The sequence below is a fragment of the Mytilus edulis genome, chromosome 2, assembly GCF_963676685.1.
Source record: "Mytilus edulis chromosome 2, xbMytEdul2.2, whole genome shotgun sequence".
Taxonomy (NCBI): Eukaryota; Metazoa; Mollusca; class Bivalvia; order Mytilida; family Mytilidae; genus Mytilus; species Mytilus edulis.
Window position 1 is genome coordinate 12,561,956 of NC_092345.1, and position 14,202 is coordinate 12,576,157.

General features: G+C 30.5%; 1 protein-coding gene across 9 annotated transcripts in view; it reads right to left on the reverse strand.

Moving 5' to 3' along the window:
- Positions 1-696: 696 nt before the first annotated feature.
- The window catches only part of LOC139511486 (ras-specific guanine nucleotide-releasing factor RalGPS2-like), a 56,567-nt gene continuing 43,061 nt past the window's right edge, over positions 697-14,202 (reverse strand). For 7 of the 9 annotated variants that reach the window (XM_071298263.1, XM_071298267.1, XM_071298264.1 and 4 more), the window contains 15 exons: positions 13,726-13,776; positions 12,268-12,351; positions 11,620-11,709; positions 11,066-11,158; positions 10,249-10,372; positions 9,362-9,493; positions 8,969-9,062; positions 8,338-8,514; positions 7,859-8,019; positions 7,288-7,351; positions 6,697-6,802; positions 6,374-6,466; positions 6,002-6,107; positions 5,222-5,313; positions 697-4,336 (listed from right to left, as the gene is read on the reverse strand). In XM_071298263.1, coding sequence (XP_071154364.1) covers positions 4,307-4,336; positions 5,222-5,313; positions 6,002-6,107; positions 6,374-6,466; positions 6,697-6,802; positions 7,288-7,351; positions 7,859-8,019; positions 8,338-8,514; positions 8,969-9,062; positions 9,362-9,493; positions 10,249-10,372; positions 11,066-11,158; positions 11,620-11,709; positions 12,268-12,351; positions 13,726-13,776 — 1,497 coding nt within the window. In that variant the 3' untranslated portion in view covers positions 697-4,306. The remainder of the gene's footprint in view (positions 4,337-5,221; positions 5,314-6,001; positions 6,108-6,373; positions 6,467-6,696; positions 6,803-7,287; positions 7,352-7,858; positions 8,020-8,337; positions 8,515-8,968; positions 9,063-9,361; positions 9,494-10,248; positions 10,373-11,065; positions 11,159-11,619; positions 11,710-12,267; positions 12,352-13,725; positions 13,777-14,202) is intronic. The other 2 variants (XR_011662032.1, XR_011662033.1) reach the window with 1 other exon arrangement.

The window sequence follows — 14,202 nt, forward strand, 5'->3', positions numbered from 1 at the left end:
TATCAAATGAGAACTTTTCACTATAAATGAAATGGTATACATCTTAGCAACTACAGACAGGTCACTTCACAGCCTTCTACAATTAGCAAATCCAAACTCAATAGCAAGCAAGGCTCTGACAAGAAAAATGTAAAACAACTCAAACGAGAAAACTAACAGCCAGATTCATGTTCAAAACTATAAACAGAAAAAAAACCAAATATGATATACAGCAACAAATAACACCCACTACATTACAGGCTCCCGACTCAAGACAAGTACATACAAACAAGTTTGTTCATCAGAGTTTGTAATCAATAGAGAATGTCTTAAGCAAACAGGGTATCATTAACTTTACTGTGATAAATGGGGATATATCATATATATAACACAGGCAACAGTCTAACAATTAAACCATTTGACATCTAAAGGTCATCATAATGTTCTAAACAAATGACCTATGCCAAGACCTGCTAACCCAATGCAACCATGTTTTGAATAAATTTTGAGAACTAATAAATCTGTAACAACTAGTAAAATCAAATGTTTACAAAGAGAACATGATACAAACAGAACATTGTTGAGGTGATTCCATTACAAAGCTGATATCATATAAATGACATAAACACACATGTGACAGGTCTTATATCCTAGACTTAAAGCCATGAAAAGTTTAGGTTTCAAAAAGCTTGGCATACCTATGAAAGGAAATACAAGTTTTAAATTTATATTTTTTTATTTTTGTCATGAAATTTAGTAAATGTTTTATGAAGCAATTGTGAATAGTTTACATAAATATTTTGGTATAACTTATACCAGTACATTTTTTTTTATATAAGTTCTTATATTTTCATGCATGCCAAAAATAATAACAATCATTGTAAAGAACTCACTATAGTATTTTCACAACAAACATTATAAAACAATTCAGTATAAATAAGTTTGTTTGCTTAGTGATAAATGGGATATTTGGCTCTATGGCCTAGTAAGCTAAGTTTTAACTTTCTGTTTGTTAACTTTTTTAAGTTTATAAAATTTGCAAATACATGTATTTTAAGATAAACAAATGTGTCTCACACAAAACTAGGTATTTACTTGAAAATGAAAATTCATTACAAATAATAATAAATTTACCCTGTAACTTTTAACCACATTATAACATAATTCATGTAAAAAAGTAGTTTGAAAGAAGAATATGGGATATGTATAAATAAGAAAAAAGTCATAACATACATGTGATTGGTTTAAAAGATCCTAAACTGTGGAAATTCAACCAATGACATAACATTAATTTTATTTTGGTGTAGGATAAATCAGATTACCCATAGTTCTGTAGATTCTGAATATGGCAAATTAATACCTAGGGGTACAACCCTTTTCAAACTGAAATCAGTAAAATAGAAATTATCTCCGACTCAATGCATAGGAATTTAAACTAAGGCTGTAAGGACTAAAATATTTAAATAATGTATAATAATGTTAATACCATTTTGTGTCAGATTTAAAGAGTTTCCATTACATTAAAATGTACAATGAGAGTAAACAAGATATTTAAACTCTCTTATGACTGTATATAAGAGGTGTGAATGTCACACACAAAACAAATAGGTTATGATTATTAAAAGACAATATTGCACATAATAAGCAATAAATTATAAAACCTTATAAACAAAATAAAAATACAGAATAACAAAAGCAGACATGGTTTTAACCGGTCTCATTTAGAATGGTGTATTTCCAATTCATTTTTCTCAAGCTGACCTATGAACTTTCAAGACTTATATCTGTAACAGAGGCCATAAAAAGATTAGATCTATTAAAACTTCACTGTTAATATCATAGTTCCTATACTTGGAACAGCTGGATCTGGGTTCTCTTACAATGAACTACTTCATGAAGGTTACATAAACTTAAGTGTCCCTTGAGCAATTAGGGTTTCAAGAGCTCTTTTTTTAAGAGCACCAATAACTATTTGAATAAAAATGTTTTATTTCACTTTTAATAAAAAAATAGATTAAAAGAAACTTTCATTTTTATTCTTGATTTAACAAACTATTTGGTTTTTTTTTCCACAGATATTTTGTTTAACTATTTCAAGAGCCTTTACAAAACACTCACTACATTAAGCACACAATAATAGCACTAAAATCTCAGCAGAAATCCATTTAAAAAGCACCATCTTTAAAATAACGAGTATTTCAAAATGTAACCTCTAGAAAGTGACCGGAAGGCATTTTTTTTTCTAAATTTTGCTACTAAAAAAGCCCTGCATAATGAAACCATGAAGTTGTAAGCAAATGTTTCAATTCATTAATTTTGCACTTGAACCCGTATTTCAAATGAATTTTCTATAATCATGTTTTTGTTTTAAAATGAAAAAAAAACCAAACATAAGTTTTCTTTACATCAACATAAAAAATACTGTGTTTACATTAATTACTCATAAGATGTTGTACATCCCAATATATTTGTACTTATATTCATATATCTCAGTAAAATAATTAAACTTATAGTTTTTGTTATTTAATGAATAGTTTATAAAAGAAATACAGATTTTCTACTAAACATGATATACAATGTCATTAAAAAAATACACCCAACAGCAGACGTCAACAAATTAAGTGTAGTCGCCCCAAACTATGGCAAGTCTACTCATTACAAGCAAGATGGCAAAAATCCTGACAATCCCAAGCATCATATTGCATAGCATATTAATGTACCATATAGTAAAAGACAAGTCATTTAAGCGTCTTTTGAAAATATTGTTTCCTTCATTTAGTATGAATGCTTAGGGAGGACAGTGGCCAATTAGGTCATCAAATCTGACATGAATAGGGAAAAGATAAACATACGTGTTAAAAATAGTTACTGCATAAAATTGTCAACTAACAATTGCATATCGAAATAACGTATGAATAAATTTATCAGATCTAAATAATATTTATTCTGCAAAAATCGAAATTCCCAAATATGGAATGCTTTATATTAAAATAATTCTAACTGGTCACAGTTTTTCTTCTTCATTTGAATGTCAAGCACAGTACTGTCACACACCTCTTAGGCTGATACAAAACTATAAACAGTTTAAAACAAGAATGTGTCCAAAGTACCCGGATGCCCCACTGGCACTATCATTTTCCATGTTCCATGGACCGTGAAATTGGGTCAAAAGTCTAATTTGGCTTTAAAATTAGAAAGATCATATCATAAGCAGCAAGTGTATTAAGTTTCAATTTGATTGGACTTCAGCTTCATCAAAAACTACTTTGACCAAAAACTTTAACCTGAAACTCCCATTTTCATTTTCTATGTTCAGTTGACCGTGAAATTGGGGTCAAAAGTCTAATTTGGCTTTAAAATTAGAAAGATCATATCATAAGCAACAAGTGTACTAAGTTTCTAGTTGATTGGACTTCAGCTTCATCAAAAACTACCTTGACCAAAAACTTTAACCTGCGGACGAACGAACGAACGAACGAACGAAGGAACAGAGCCACAGACCAGAAAACATAATGCCCCTCGACTATCGTAGGTGGGGCATAAAAATATATTTCAAACTGTGACCACAGTAGCAGCTGAAAAATGACGGTCAGCCTAAAAATAGATGATATTTGATCAGGATTCCATGGCATAAGCTGACAATCAAAATTATTATCAGAGAAATCCATAACATTGTTAAAATGGAAAAAGTGAAAAAAAAAGTCAAATATTGAAACTGTAACCATAGAAATATAGACATTTGACATTATTTACTTCTGAAAACTAATAAAGAATATTCATTGTTTAAAACTGTCGATATCTTTAGAGGATTTTTTTTTATTTCAAACGTTCACAACAGCACATGTGCTGTTTTCTCAGTTCACAATTTCACCCATTTGATAAAGTACCTGTCATGTTTTTTTTTATAGTAATAAAGGAATTAAGTCATTTTACAAAGATAACATTTTCAGTAATGTCACATTCAACCTTATGGTAAAGCGTTGATATATATTATGCTATATTTATCACATGATCCAGAAACATAAGAATTAGATTAACAGAATTAAATAATAACTGGCATTAAAATACTGTTTATTATGACTGGTTCCCTTAAAGAGATAATACACTCCCACTAAAGTATATGTCCATATATGGTTACAATGACCATATTTAGATCACAAGAGTGCAATGCAATCACTGCCATTGTTTATTATGACAGAAGGGACTGAGTATTGTCACTATGGCAACCCTGACATCTTCCTTCATCACATTTTTTGGCAAACATTTGGCACAATGTTCGGTAAAGGTACCTCTACATCAACTTCCCACCATTTGTAAATCAGAATTCTCAATCAAATGACATCAAATTGGCAGGAGTCTGAAATTGAAAACAAATTATATATGAAAAATGAAAAAAATGTCTATCTTCAGAATACTGACTCAACCAAATTATGACTAAAATTAATTAGGAAAGTGTCCATGGGACTCAGATGAAGCCCCCGTATATAACGTTATAAAGAGAAATGACTTCAAAATAGTAAAGTGACACTACCAAATTCATACTTGATCTGAGTTTTGTGGTTATAAGCATTGTGAATAAGTTTCATAACATTTGGTTGAGCCAAATTTAAGTAGGAGTACTTAAATTTCAGCAATAGTAGATGTACTAGGGTAAAACATTAAATTCCCCTCTGCAAGAGAACAGAAAATAGCTTGTATATTGAAAAGCTATGTAAGAATCAAGCAATGAAAAGAGAATTCGATGAAGTCTATAACAACGAGTTTAAAGTAAACAAGAGCCAAGAGACCTATGGTAAGTACATTATGGTAGACTCGGCATTAGCCTTTATGACCATGTGTACAGAAAAAGTAATGGTAACCTATCTTACATTATTCAGGTTAAATTTTGTGCAATTACATCTTATGTCTTCACTGATTGACAATAAACAAATTACCTGTGGTTGGAACCTGTTTTTGGCGTTGACAATAAACAAATAACCTGTGGTTGGAATCTGTTTGTGGCATTGACAATAAACAAATAACCTGTGGTTGGAATCTGTTTGTGGCATTGACAATAAACAAATTACCTGTGGTTGGAACCTGTTTGTGGCATTGACAATAAACAAATTACCTGTGGTTGGAACCTGTTTGTGGCATTGACAATAAACAAATAACCTGTCGTTGGAACCTGTTTGTGGCATTGACAATAAACAAATAACCTGTGGTTGGAACCTGTTTTTGGCATTGATAATAAACAAATTACCTGTGGTTGGAACCTGTTTGTGGCCTCACTTAAATGTCTGCACCATTGTAAAGCCTGGGCCTGACTGCCACATCGAAACTTGTAAACATTGCCTATAAAAAATACTGATCTGTAAGTTTATGGAGCTAAATATCAATTGAAATATATACATGTATCTATAATTGATTTAAATATGTGTTCTTCTATTTATTTTCCTGGTTCACATTAAGATTAACTTGCAAAAACAACTGAATATTTAAAGTTTTATCATATTTTATTTCCTTAAATCTGCAAAAGGGATGAGACACAATTTGATCAAACTTTAATGGTTTTCTCCTAAGTGAATATTTAAAACTCATCAGTTGAAAAAAACTGACAAATCCATTGCAAAAAAAAAAGAAAGAAAAAAAGATGATGAAAACACAAATAAGTCCAATTAACACTACATAGATATAAGTAAAAACTGTGCAACACAAACCCCACAATTATCTGGGGATGATCTTATATGCTCTGTAAGGGTTAGCAACACAAACCCCACAATTATCTGGGGATGATCTTATATGCTCTGTAAGGGTTAGCAAGGCCTGCAACTTTGATTTAATATCTTCTACTCATCATATCTCATGTTCATTATACTCAATTCTCCTTTTATTTCATTTTCGAATATGTTTCAGTTCTATTGTACACTTAAAGAATACTTTAGGAAAACATATACTAGAATACTTAGAAATAATCCAAAACATTATGAATGTATACAAATGCCATGCAGTTTAATAAAGAGATTTTTTTTTACGATTTTACCTTTCATTGGATCTGTAAGCTGGAATGCATCAGGTTGAAGTGGATTATCTCCCATTACTACCATCCATCCCACTATTGATGTCATCTTTGTGGGACTGGTTTTAAACTGTAATAATTATAATTATAGTTTACAAGCATTTGCCAGGTTGTAGTTGTAAGTTAATTTATTTAAATTATGTGCATGTGTCCTCACATTACAATTACAATTCTGCCAACAAAATTCAATTTTATAATTTTTTTTAAACTGGATTAGACTCCAAAATTATGTTTATACATTTTGAACATTTTCACAAAAAATGAAAAAAATATGGAAAAAAAAAACCCACTTTTATTTCATATTAAAATAATAATTTATTGTTACAGTAAACTTACACATGATCTCTCTGACCCTCGTAATGTCTTGGCAGGATAATATAATAACGACGTTCCCCATAAGGCTACCCAGTATCTTGTCCACGATGAAACCTGAAAGAAGCATTCAATACAATCAGCACAAGTGTTTTAACATAGTTTCTTCTTCAATTTAACATTTAGTAATATATCTTAAACTTGACAAATTGTGCAAAGGTTTTTTATTTGAATAATGCAGATGGTAAAAAAACTTTATCTGAAGTAAAATCAGATTTTATTTTTACTAAATTTATTAAATCATTCCAATAATGGAGAATAAATTTCTGATAGTTAAATGTACTTACAGTTGGTTTTTTGCCATCTTTTAAAATAGTTCTTCTCCGTAAACAGCCTTCACAGGTGAAGTTTTGTCGGTAATTGTTCTGTATGTCGTCAGATTCTCTCCATTGCCTGACAAAATGAAACACAAACATAATGACTAAAACAGAAACAATCTCAATCTGTCAGGATTCTCATAATTAGGTATAGTTAGTTTTAACATGAAGAAAATATAAAAAGCTTCAAGAATGGGCACTGGATACTGTCATTGTTCAAAATTCAAATTTAAAGTACATACATACATAAACAAATAAATCATAAGTCATATTAAAGTTTTTAAGTAACTATGATTCTATAATTCATAAATTACAGAATATTTTCAGATGACATTAACTGCTCTGTTTGATGAATATCAATAATTAAAGTATTTTTTAAAGTAACAAAGACACATTTAGTGGTCTTATGTCAGCTGTACAATGATTTGAGTAGGCATTTGTGAATGTCAGTTAAGCAATGCTTAAAAGAGGGCATCTGCTGATAGCAATTCCACAGTTATATATGCTATTTCAAAATATCTCATTGGTTGGTTTTCTTGATCAAAGAACCAGTCTACTTACTGACTTCTCAATGGCCAAAAAGTCTCCTGATCTGTTGAACTGGTATCTGCTGTATCAGCACTTTCTATAAAAAGCATAAAAATAGAGTATTAATATCAAAAGCTTTATCAATCAATAAATTAACATTAGAAGCTCTATCAATCAGTCTATACCAATAAAAGTTGTGTCAATCAATAGATTAACTTTGTCTATATAAAAATTAATGGTGAATGTGTCCATGCAACACAGAAGATGCCACTGCTTGCATAAAACTTTATAAAGGAACAAACTCAAGAACTGTTTAAAGTGAAGCTACCCAAATTCACACTTGATTTGAGTTCGGATAATAAATATGTATAAGATTCAAAACTTTTGGGTGAGACAAACTTAAGTTATCAAAAGGAAATGAAGAATTCTGGACATTTGTTTAATTTCTAGTGCATATCTTGAAATACCAGAACAGGAAAAGTAAACCATCATACATTTTAAACCTAAATTTTTGAGTGGGTTTTGTTAGTCACGTTTTCTTGATTCCAAGTTAGACTGCTTGATTCTAAGGTAGAGATTGTTTTGTCACTAAGCTATTACTTACCTGAGATTCTACCACAAATTGAGCCATCACTTGAGGCACATGGTGATTCCTCCAGAACACTGTCGTCCAGAAGATGTCTAATGCCTTGAATATAAGGTGCCGTTGCTTTACTAGGTAAACTATAGGTTTTATCTGCTGCAGGTTTATGACAACTTAGAAAGCTATAAAATAATTTATAGACATGTTTAATTTAATTTTATATAAACAGCGGATAACAAGCATGCAGGTTGAGTAAATATAGTCTTTTATTCAGAAAATATTTAAAGCAAAGCAATTGTAGCCTGTACATAGGTACAGCAATATGTAAGGGTAAGTACCAAAACATTCATATTTCAGGTCTTGTATCATCATCATTGTTAAAAGGCTTGTTTCTTTACAACTTATCGCATAATTTCTTAATTTTCAAGTAATTTGTATAATGCTTCAAAACCATAACATCATAATAAAGATGTTTAAAAACACCAATTTCTATAACTTACTTTGCACTTAAACTTTTAGTTTTTCTGTGTGAGGGACCATTTTTTGTAAGACCAGCACATGACGTCAACACATTACGGGGTTCTGTAGCAGGAGATGGGGGCGCCACCATTATCTGTATATCTTCTTTCGATGACGAGAGGTTTTCACTCATTGGCTGTTCAACTTTTAATGAAAGTCTGAAAAGACATAAATAAAATAAAATTAGCAAGAAAGCATATGCCTTACTATAATATTGGATTTCAAGTTTTTTGAAAATAAAAATAATACATCTTGTTTAACTAGACAATAGAAAGAATTATTCGTCATTTCATAGATATGATACTAGATTTGGCAATGACCTGGTTGAACATCTTTTCCTTAGAATAGCATGACGTTATAAAGAAGTAATTGAGTTTTCCAATTATTCAATTCAATCACATATGTATAAAGAACATCAAGTTAATTCCTGTCTTTATCCTTCTTTTCTTCATATATTCCACGTTTGTGTGCAGATAAAACCAAATATGTAAAATTTCTATAAAAACAAACTTAAAAAGCTCATAAGAGCATAAATGATCCATATGTAAAAAGCTTCAATAATATGATTGCTAACTTTGTTCAAAATACATAACATACAGATTTTATACATACTTGTAATTATCGTCTTCTACAAACTTTTGTAATTCCTCTATGTAACGGACAGATTTTAAATAATTCTGAATATGATCTAATACTTGTACATTATCTGAAAATAAATAAATAGAACTAGTATTAGGAAACAAATTTCTGTTGTAATGGATTTTCATTTCCTTTTTTCAAAAAAACATAATATATTTAATTTTTTAATAAAGAAAATTGTATAAGTGTGTTTCTTATGATATTTTTCTTTAGTAACTGAAATTTAAGTTTCTGATACAACATTAACATTTTTCATTGTTGATCATTATAAAGAAATAAATGCATTTTTAGTATATTTATTCAAAATAGACTTTAAATTTCTAAATTACTACACATGTTCACAGAATTATAAGCACTTATATTTACCATAACTGGATTGTTGAAAGTCAGCTATAACTCTCAATATATTATTCATCTGTAATCTCCTTGGGTGGCTCTCTAGGCCTCCAGAGTGAGGATGTGCCACATCGATGTAGATCAAATCAGATAAATATAAACCTGAAACACAAAACAATAACAAGTTAATAGAGGTTTAATTATGAACAGCCTAATCACTGAGTTTCAGGGGAAAGTTTCTGCAGTGTAAGAAAAAATATGTTTGGATATAGAAATTCTTGCTAAGTGGTTACTATCTATGAGAAAAAAACACACTTTCTATTAAAGCTGAATTGATGATCAGGAGTTTTGACATGAATTCTTGTAGTTGTCAAGTTAAATATGCTTTATAACTATTGAAGAGCAATGGACTATTCCATGTAATTGCTAAGATGCCCAATCTCTTTCACAAGCACCTGGTCAAAGCATTAATAACTTAACTAAGATATGGACAACATTGTAGTTACCTCCCTTAGATTAGTTTTCCTTGTTTTTGGTGTGTTGTGATGCATGACATTATAATTATCTAACAATCTGGCAGAAACAATTGACCAAGTTTCTAAGGAATGTTAATGTATCCAACAGTATTTCACTTTTTTGTTGTTATTGTCATGTTTTATTAATTTTCACATTAAGGCAAACATGTGTACCACCAACAAATACCACACATTCTAGAACAGGAGTTTGTTTAAAATAAATGCTGCTATATTGCAAAATTTAGGTATTTTCTTCTACATGTCTTATTGTAATTGTCTCTCTTTGTCATGTTTTCTTCTTCTTTTTTTGAAGGGTGGGAGTTGTTCTTTTATAATTTTTTCAATGCATGTAGTATTCTCTGTAACACAAGGGAATAGCTTTATAGAATATAAAATTCTGACCTAAATATGGGATACATGGCAATTTAACACTGTCCATGTAATCTCGTAATCGTTGTCTGTTGTTGTTTTCAGAAAATAAATCAGCAATTTTTTCGTATACAGCTTTATCTTTTCTGGAAAGTTTCTGAAATAATAAAGTACTTTGTCATAACATGAACATCTAACAGTGTATTTGCCTGTATAGGAGAAACTTATTTGAAATAATTTTAACATTTTGAAGCAGAGCAAGATAATAATATGCATGTAAACAAACACATAACATTATTTAGATTTGTGTAACAAATGATATTTTAATTTGGTTTTGAAAATTTCTTTTGAACAAGCTACAAACTCCAAAATTTTGAATGTTAAACAAAGAAAAAAAACTGGTGAAGACTTTTGGTTTGCATGGACTTATCAAACTAATATACATGTATAGTCAATAATTTCTATATTGCATTTTTCTTTTTGTATTAACCCTGTGCAATACATAACTTTTTTACATGTTGCATTTTATTACTGTTCATCTGTTTCTTCGTTATAAGTGATCACTGTTTATAGTTAAATGCTTTCTATTTTCCAGTTATATGTTCAATTTCTCAATTAGTTTGCTCAGATTATGTGAACATATTCTACAAATTTAAGATTATGTGAAGAATTTGTGATTTCTTATTGTCTGTTTTAATGTGTAATACTGCATGCAAACCTTAATGAACCTATTTAAGCTAGATGTTTATATCTTTTTTTTTTTACAATTGGTGAACTTAATCAAAGGATGCAGACATAAAAATACGACACCTTCAAGTATGAAAAGTTAAAGTCCTAAAAACTTTCTTACCATCCAGGTCTTGGACAATCTAAAAATAGCAGCACTCTGTAAAGCTGATATCACGGCCATAACAGCATGTAAATTGTTTAATTCTAATAATCTCTGAAAAAGACAATGTATATAAAATTATATTCTTTGCTTTAAAACATTATTTCACATCAATATATGCTAGCTAATACTTATTGGAATTATTAAACCAAAGTATGTAAATGTTAAATCTCAATATTTTTGATGGCCATGATAATTCATTCATCAATAAAGAATGATATAATGTGCATGTTTTTGGTCTTTCAAGTTCTTCTTCAATTCTATTGCAAAAACATTTCAAATATATGGATCATTTTGCTGTAATGGTTGATGAAGTTTAAGCATTTATTATCTCTTGTGATTGTAGTTCAGAACACATATTTCATAAAAGGCGTTTTGATGTAATTATTGCTTCTTTGTGCAAGGTATGTTTGAAAGCTGTTTGCCATAACTTATAAAAGAAAACCATGTCCAATGTCTGAAGAAAGCAATGTGGTTCTATTTTTGTTGTTGTTGATGTAGACTTCACAACTTACCTTTGAAATTTTTATAAAATGAGCCAAAACTTCAGCTCTGGTATTCAGTGTCTGACAATTTAAAATCTCTCGTTGAACCCAAAAATTTACCTGCAAGAAACAAAACAGTATGTTTATTAAGACATTATTGTTAGAAATATGTTTGTAAGCATAGGCGGATCCAGGGGGGGGGGGGAATTTGGTTGATTATATAGGGAATCACTGATGCATGACTGGAGTGCCCCCCTCCCACTTAGGTCAGTCAGCGGGCCCCCCCCCCCCCTTAGGAAAAGTTCTGGATCCGCCACTGGTAAGGAGATGCTAAATATACTATTAAATATTCATTTTTAGCTGCTTAGGAATGGTAGTTTTGTACAATGTAGTACATATATTTGTACTGTGTACGATAAAACTCTTCATTCTGTGATGCTCTTTTTTATTACTGACAGTAAGAATAACACACAAGAAAAAAATTCTACTCCAATAGTAAAATTTCAAATTTGCCACGTGCCACCTTTTAAATGTGCTTGCAGTGTGAGCTTAATGTTACCCCCCCCCCCCCCCCCCCACAGTGAATTGGACATCCCATTATATGTTAGCTGGTTAGCTGTTTATTTTCAATGTCACATCAGTAGGACACAAACATATTATTCTCATAAATAAACTTACATGATTAAATCTCCTAGTAAAAGCAACAACATTTGGGGCTTTAATCAATTTCTCTTTTGTTGTCCATGCACATGATGTTAGTTCCTAAAATAAACACAATTCATTATACTCCATGTACTAACTCAAATTAACTTCAAAATTAATGAACATAAAATGTTGTTTGTTTCATATGCTTACTGAAAAATGTACTGTGATATACACTGTATTTGTTGTCATTTTTTAAACTTTTTTTTAATTTTTGGGTTATCATCTCTTGATCTCTCCTTTTGTATGTCTTTTTTGTACATTTACTTATTTTGTGTCATAAATGGATACCCCATATCCTCTATAATATCTCTTAAATTTTTACTCAATTGAATAAATCTTTTTTGACAAAATACAAATACGAATGCTTTTTTTTTTTTTTTTTTTTTAACAAATATGATTGATTGATTTTTGGTGTTTTAACGCCACTTCTAAGCACCACATTTAGGCTATGTCATGGCAGCCAGTATTTATTGGTGGAGGAAGCAGGAGTGCTCAGAGAAAACCACTGACATTCGATAGGAAAACTGACATCCTAGTCAATTAAGAATGGAGTCGAGTGCACCTGCACAAGTGTGGTTTGAACTCACAACCTCAGTGTCGACTGTCTACTGATTACAGTAGTAACTACTTAGACCATTTGGCCACTGAGGCCCCCTTTAAGAAATATGAATGCTTTTATCATTTTTTAAAACTGTAATGCTTTCTTTCTTTTTTTTACTTGTTTTACTTCTATAAATTCTGCACTCTCTTAACCAGCAGATATTTTATGTAACATTTTAAACAATCATCAATGGTGAACATGTTAAAACAATAAATTTAACTGATTCATGTATGTACCAGATGCAAATTTTGGTCACTATGTCACATTTGACATGTTGACCTATTTTAATCTTGACATTTGACAGATAGTTGTTGACACGGAATCCTCTTTTCCCTGTCTCATCTCCTACACACAAATAATTGTTTAGATGAATAAGATAACACGTTATACCTTGTCTTAATATGACACCCCAACAAATCAGATGAAATTATAAGATAAACATGCAACATAGAAAAGGTTATATTGGTTCGTACGTACGTGTTAAAAAATGTATATAAGTTCGTAGAGGAAGGAATTCATTTACGTATGAAACAAATTGAGTTTGGGTTTGACATATTTCAGATTTTGACCTTCTAGTATAGTAAGTCAATAACAGCCTTGTCATACCATCCTCCATTCAAAGATAAGTCACTTTAATACCCTAAAATTTCCTCCAAATAAGTTATTTTCAAAATTAATGTGTCCATTTATTGAACACTACACAAACAATTTAGATTTGCCATTGTAGAAAATTATGCATGAGGATATTGAGGATACTTGGCAGCTGAATTATGCTCATTGAAATGTTACAGTTTACAGCAGCTAGGTAAATGGTGGTTTTGACAACTTACATCAGGTAATATGTCCTGGAACACAGGTAAATCCATCAAGGTAATCTGACTCTGTAAACAAATAGAAAATAGGTTTATAAAAATAAAGTCAAAGTTCATTTAAGTTCAGCAACAGAATTTGTTCTTCACATCTTGCTACTTTTAACAGTTGCTTCCCTTGTTTTTTTGGTTTGTTGATTGGCAGACAGGAAAGACAACAAAATTGACTAAAATAAAACTACGGTATGCTTTTATATATTTTGTAGACTGGACTAGCAGGACAGCCATACATAAGTACTGACACACATATGCAAATAAGTAATCCATATGTACATAAAACTGAAAAAGTGAATCACATTTAGGAAAATAACACATATATCGTATTACTGTTTACTTCAGTTAATAATACCCTTATAACAATTCCAGTGTGTCAAACGCAGTAAAATTGGGTTACTTCCAAATAAATATCAGTTTGAATGAAAACAACTTGCCACCTCC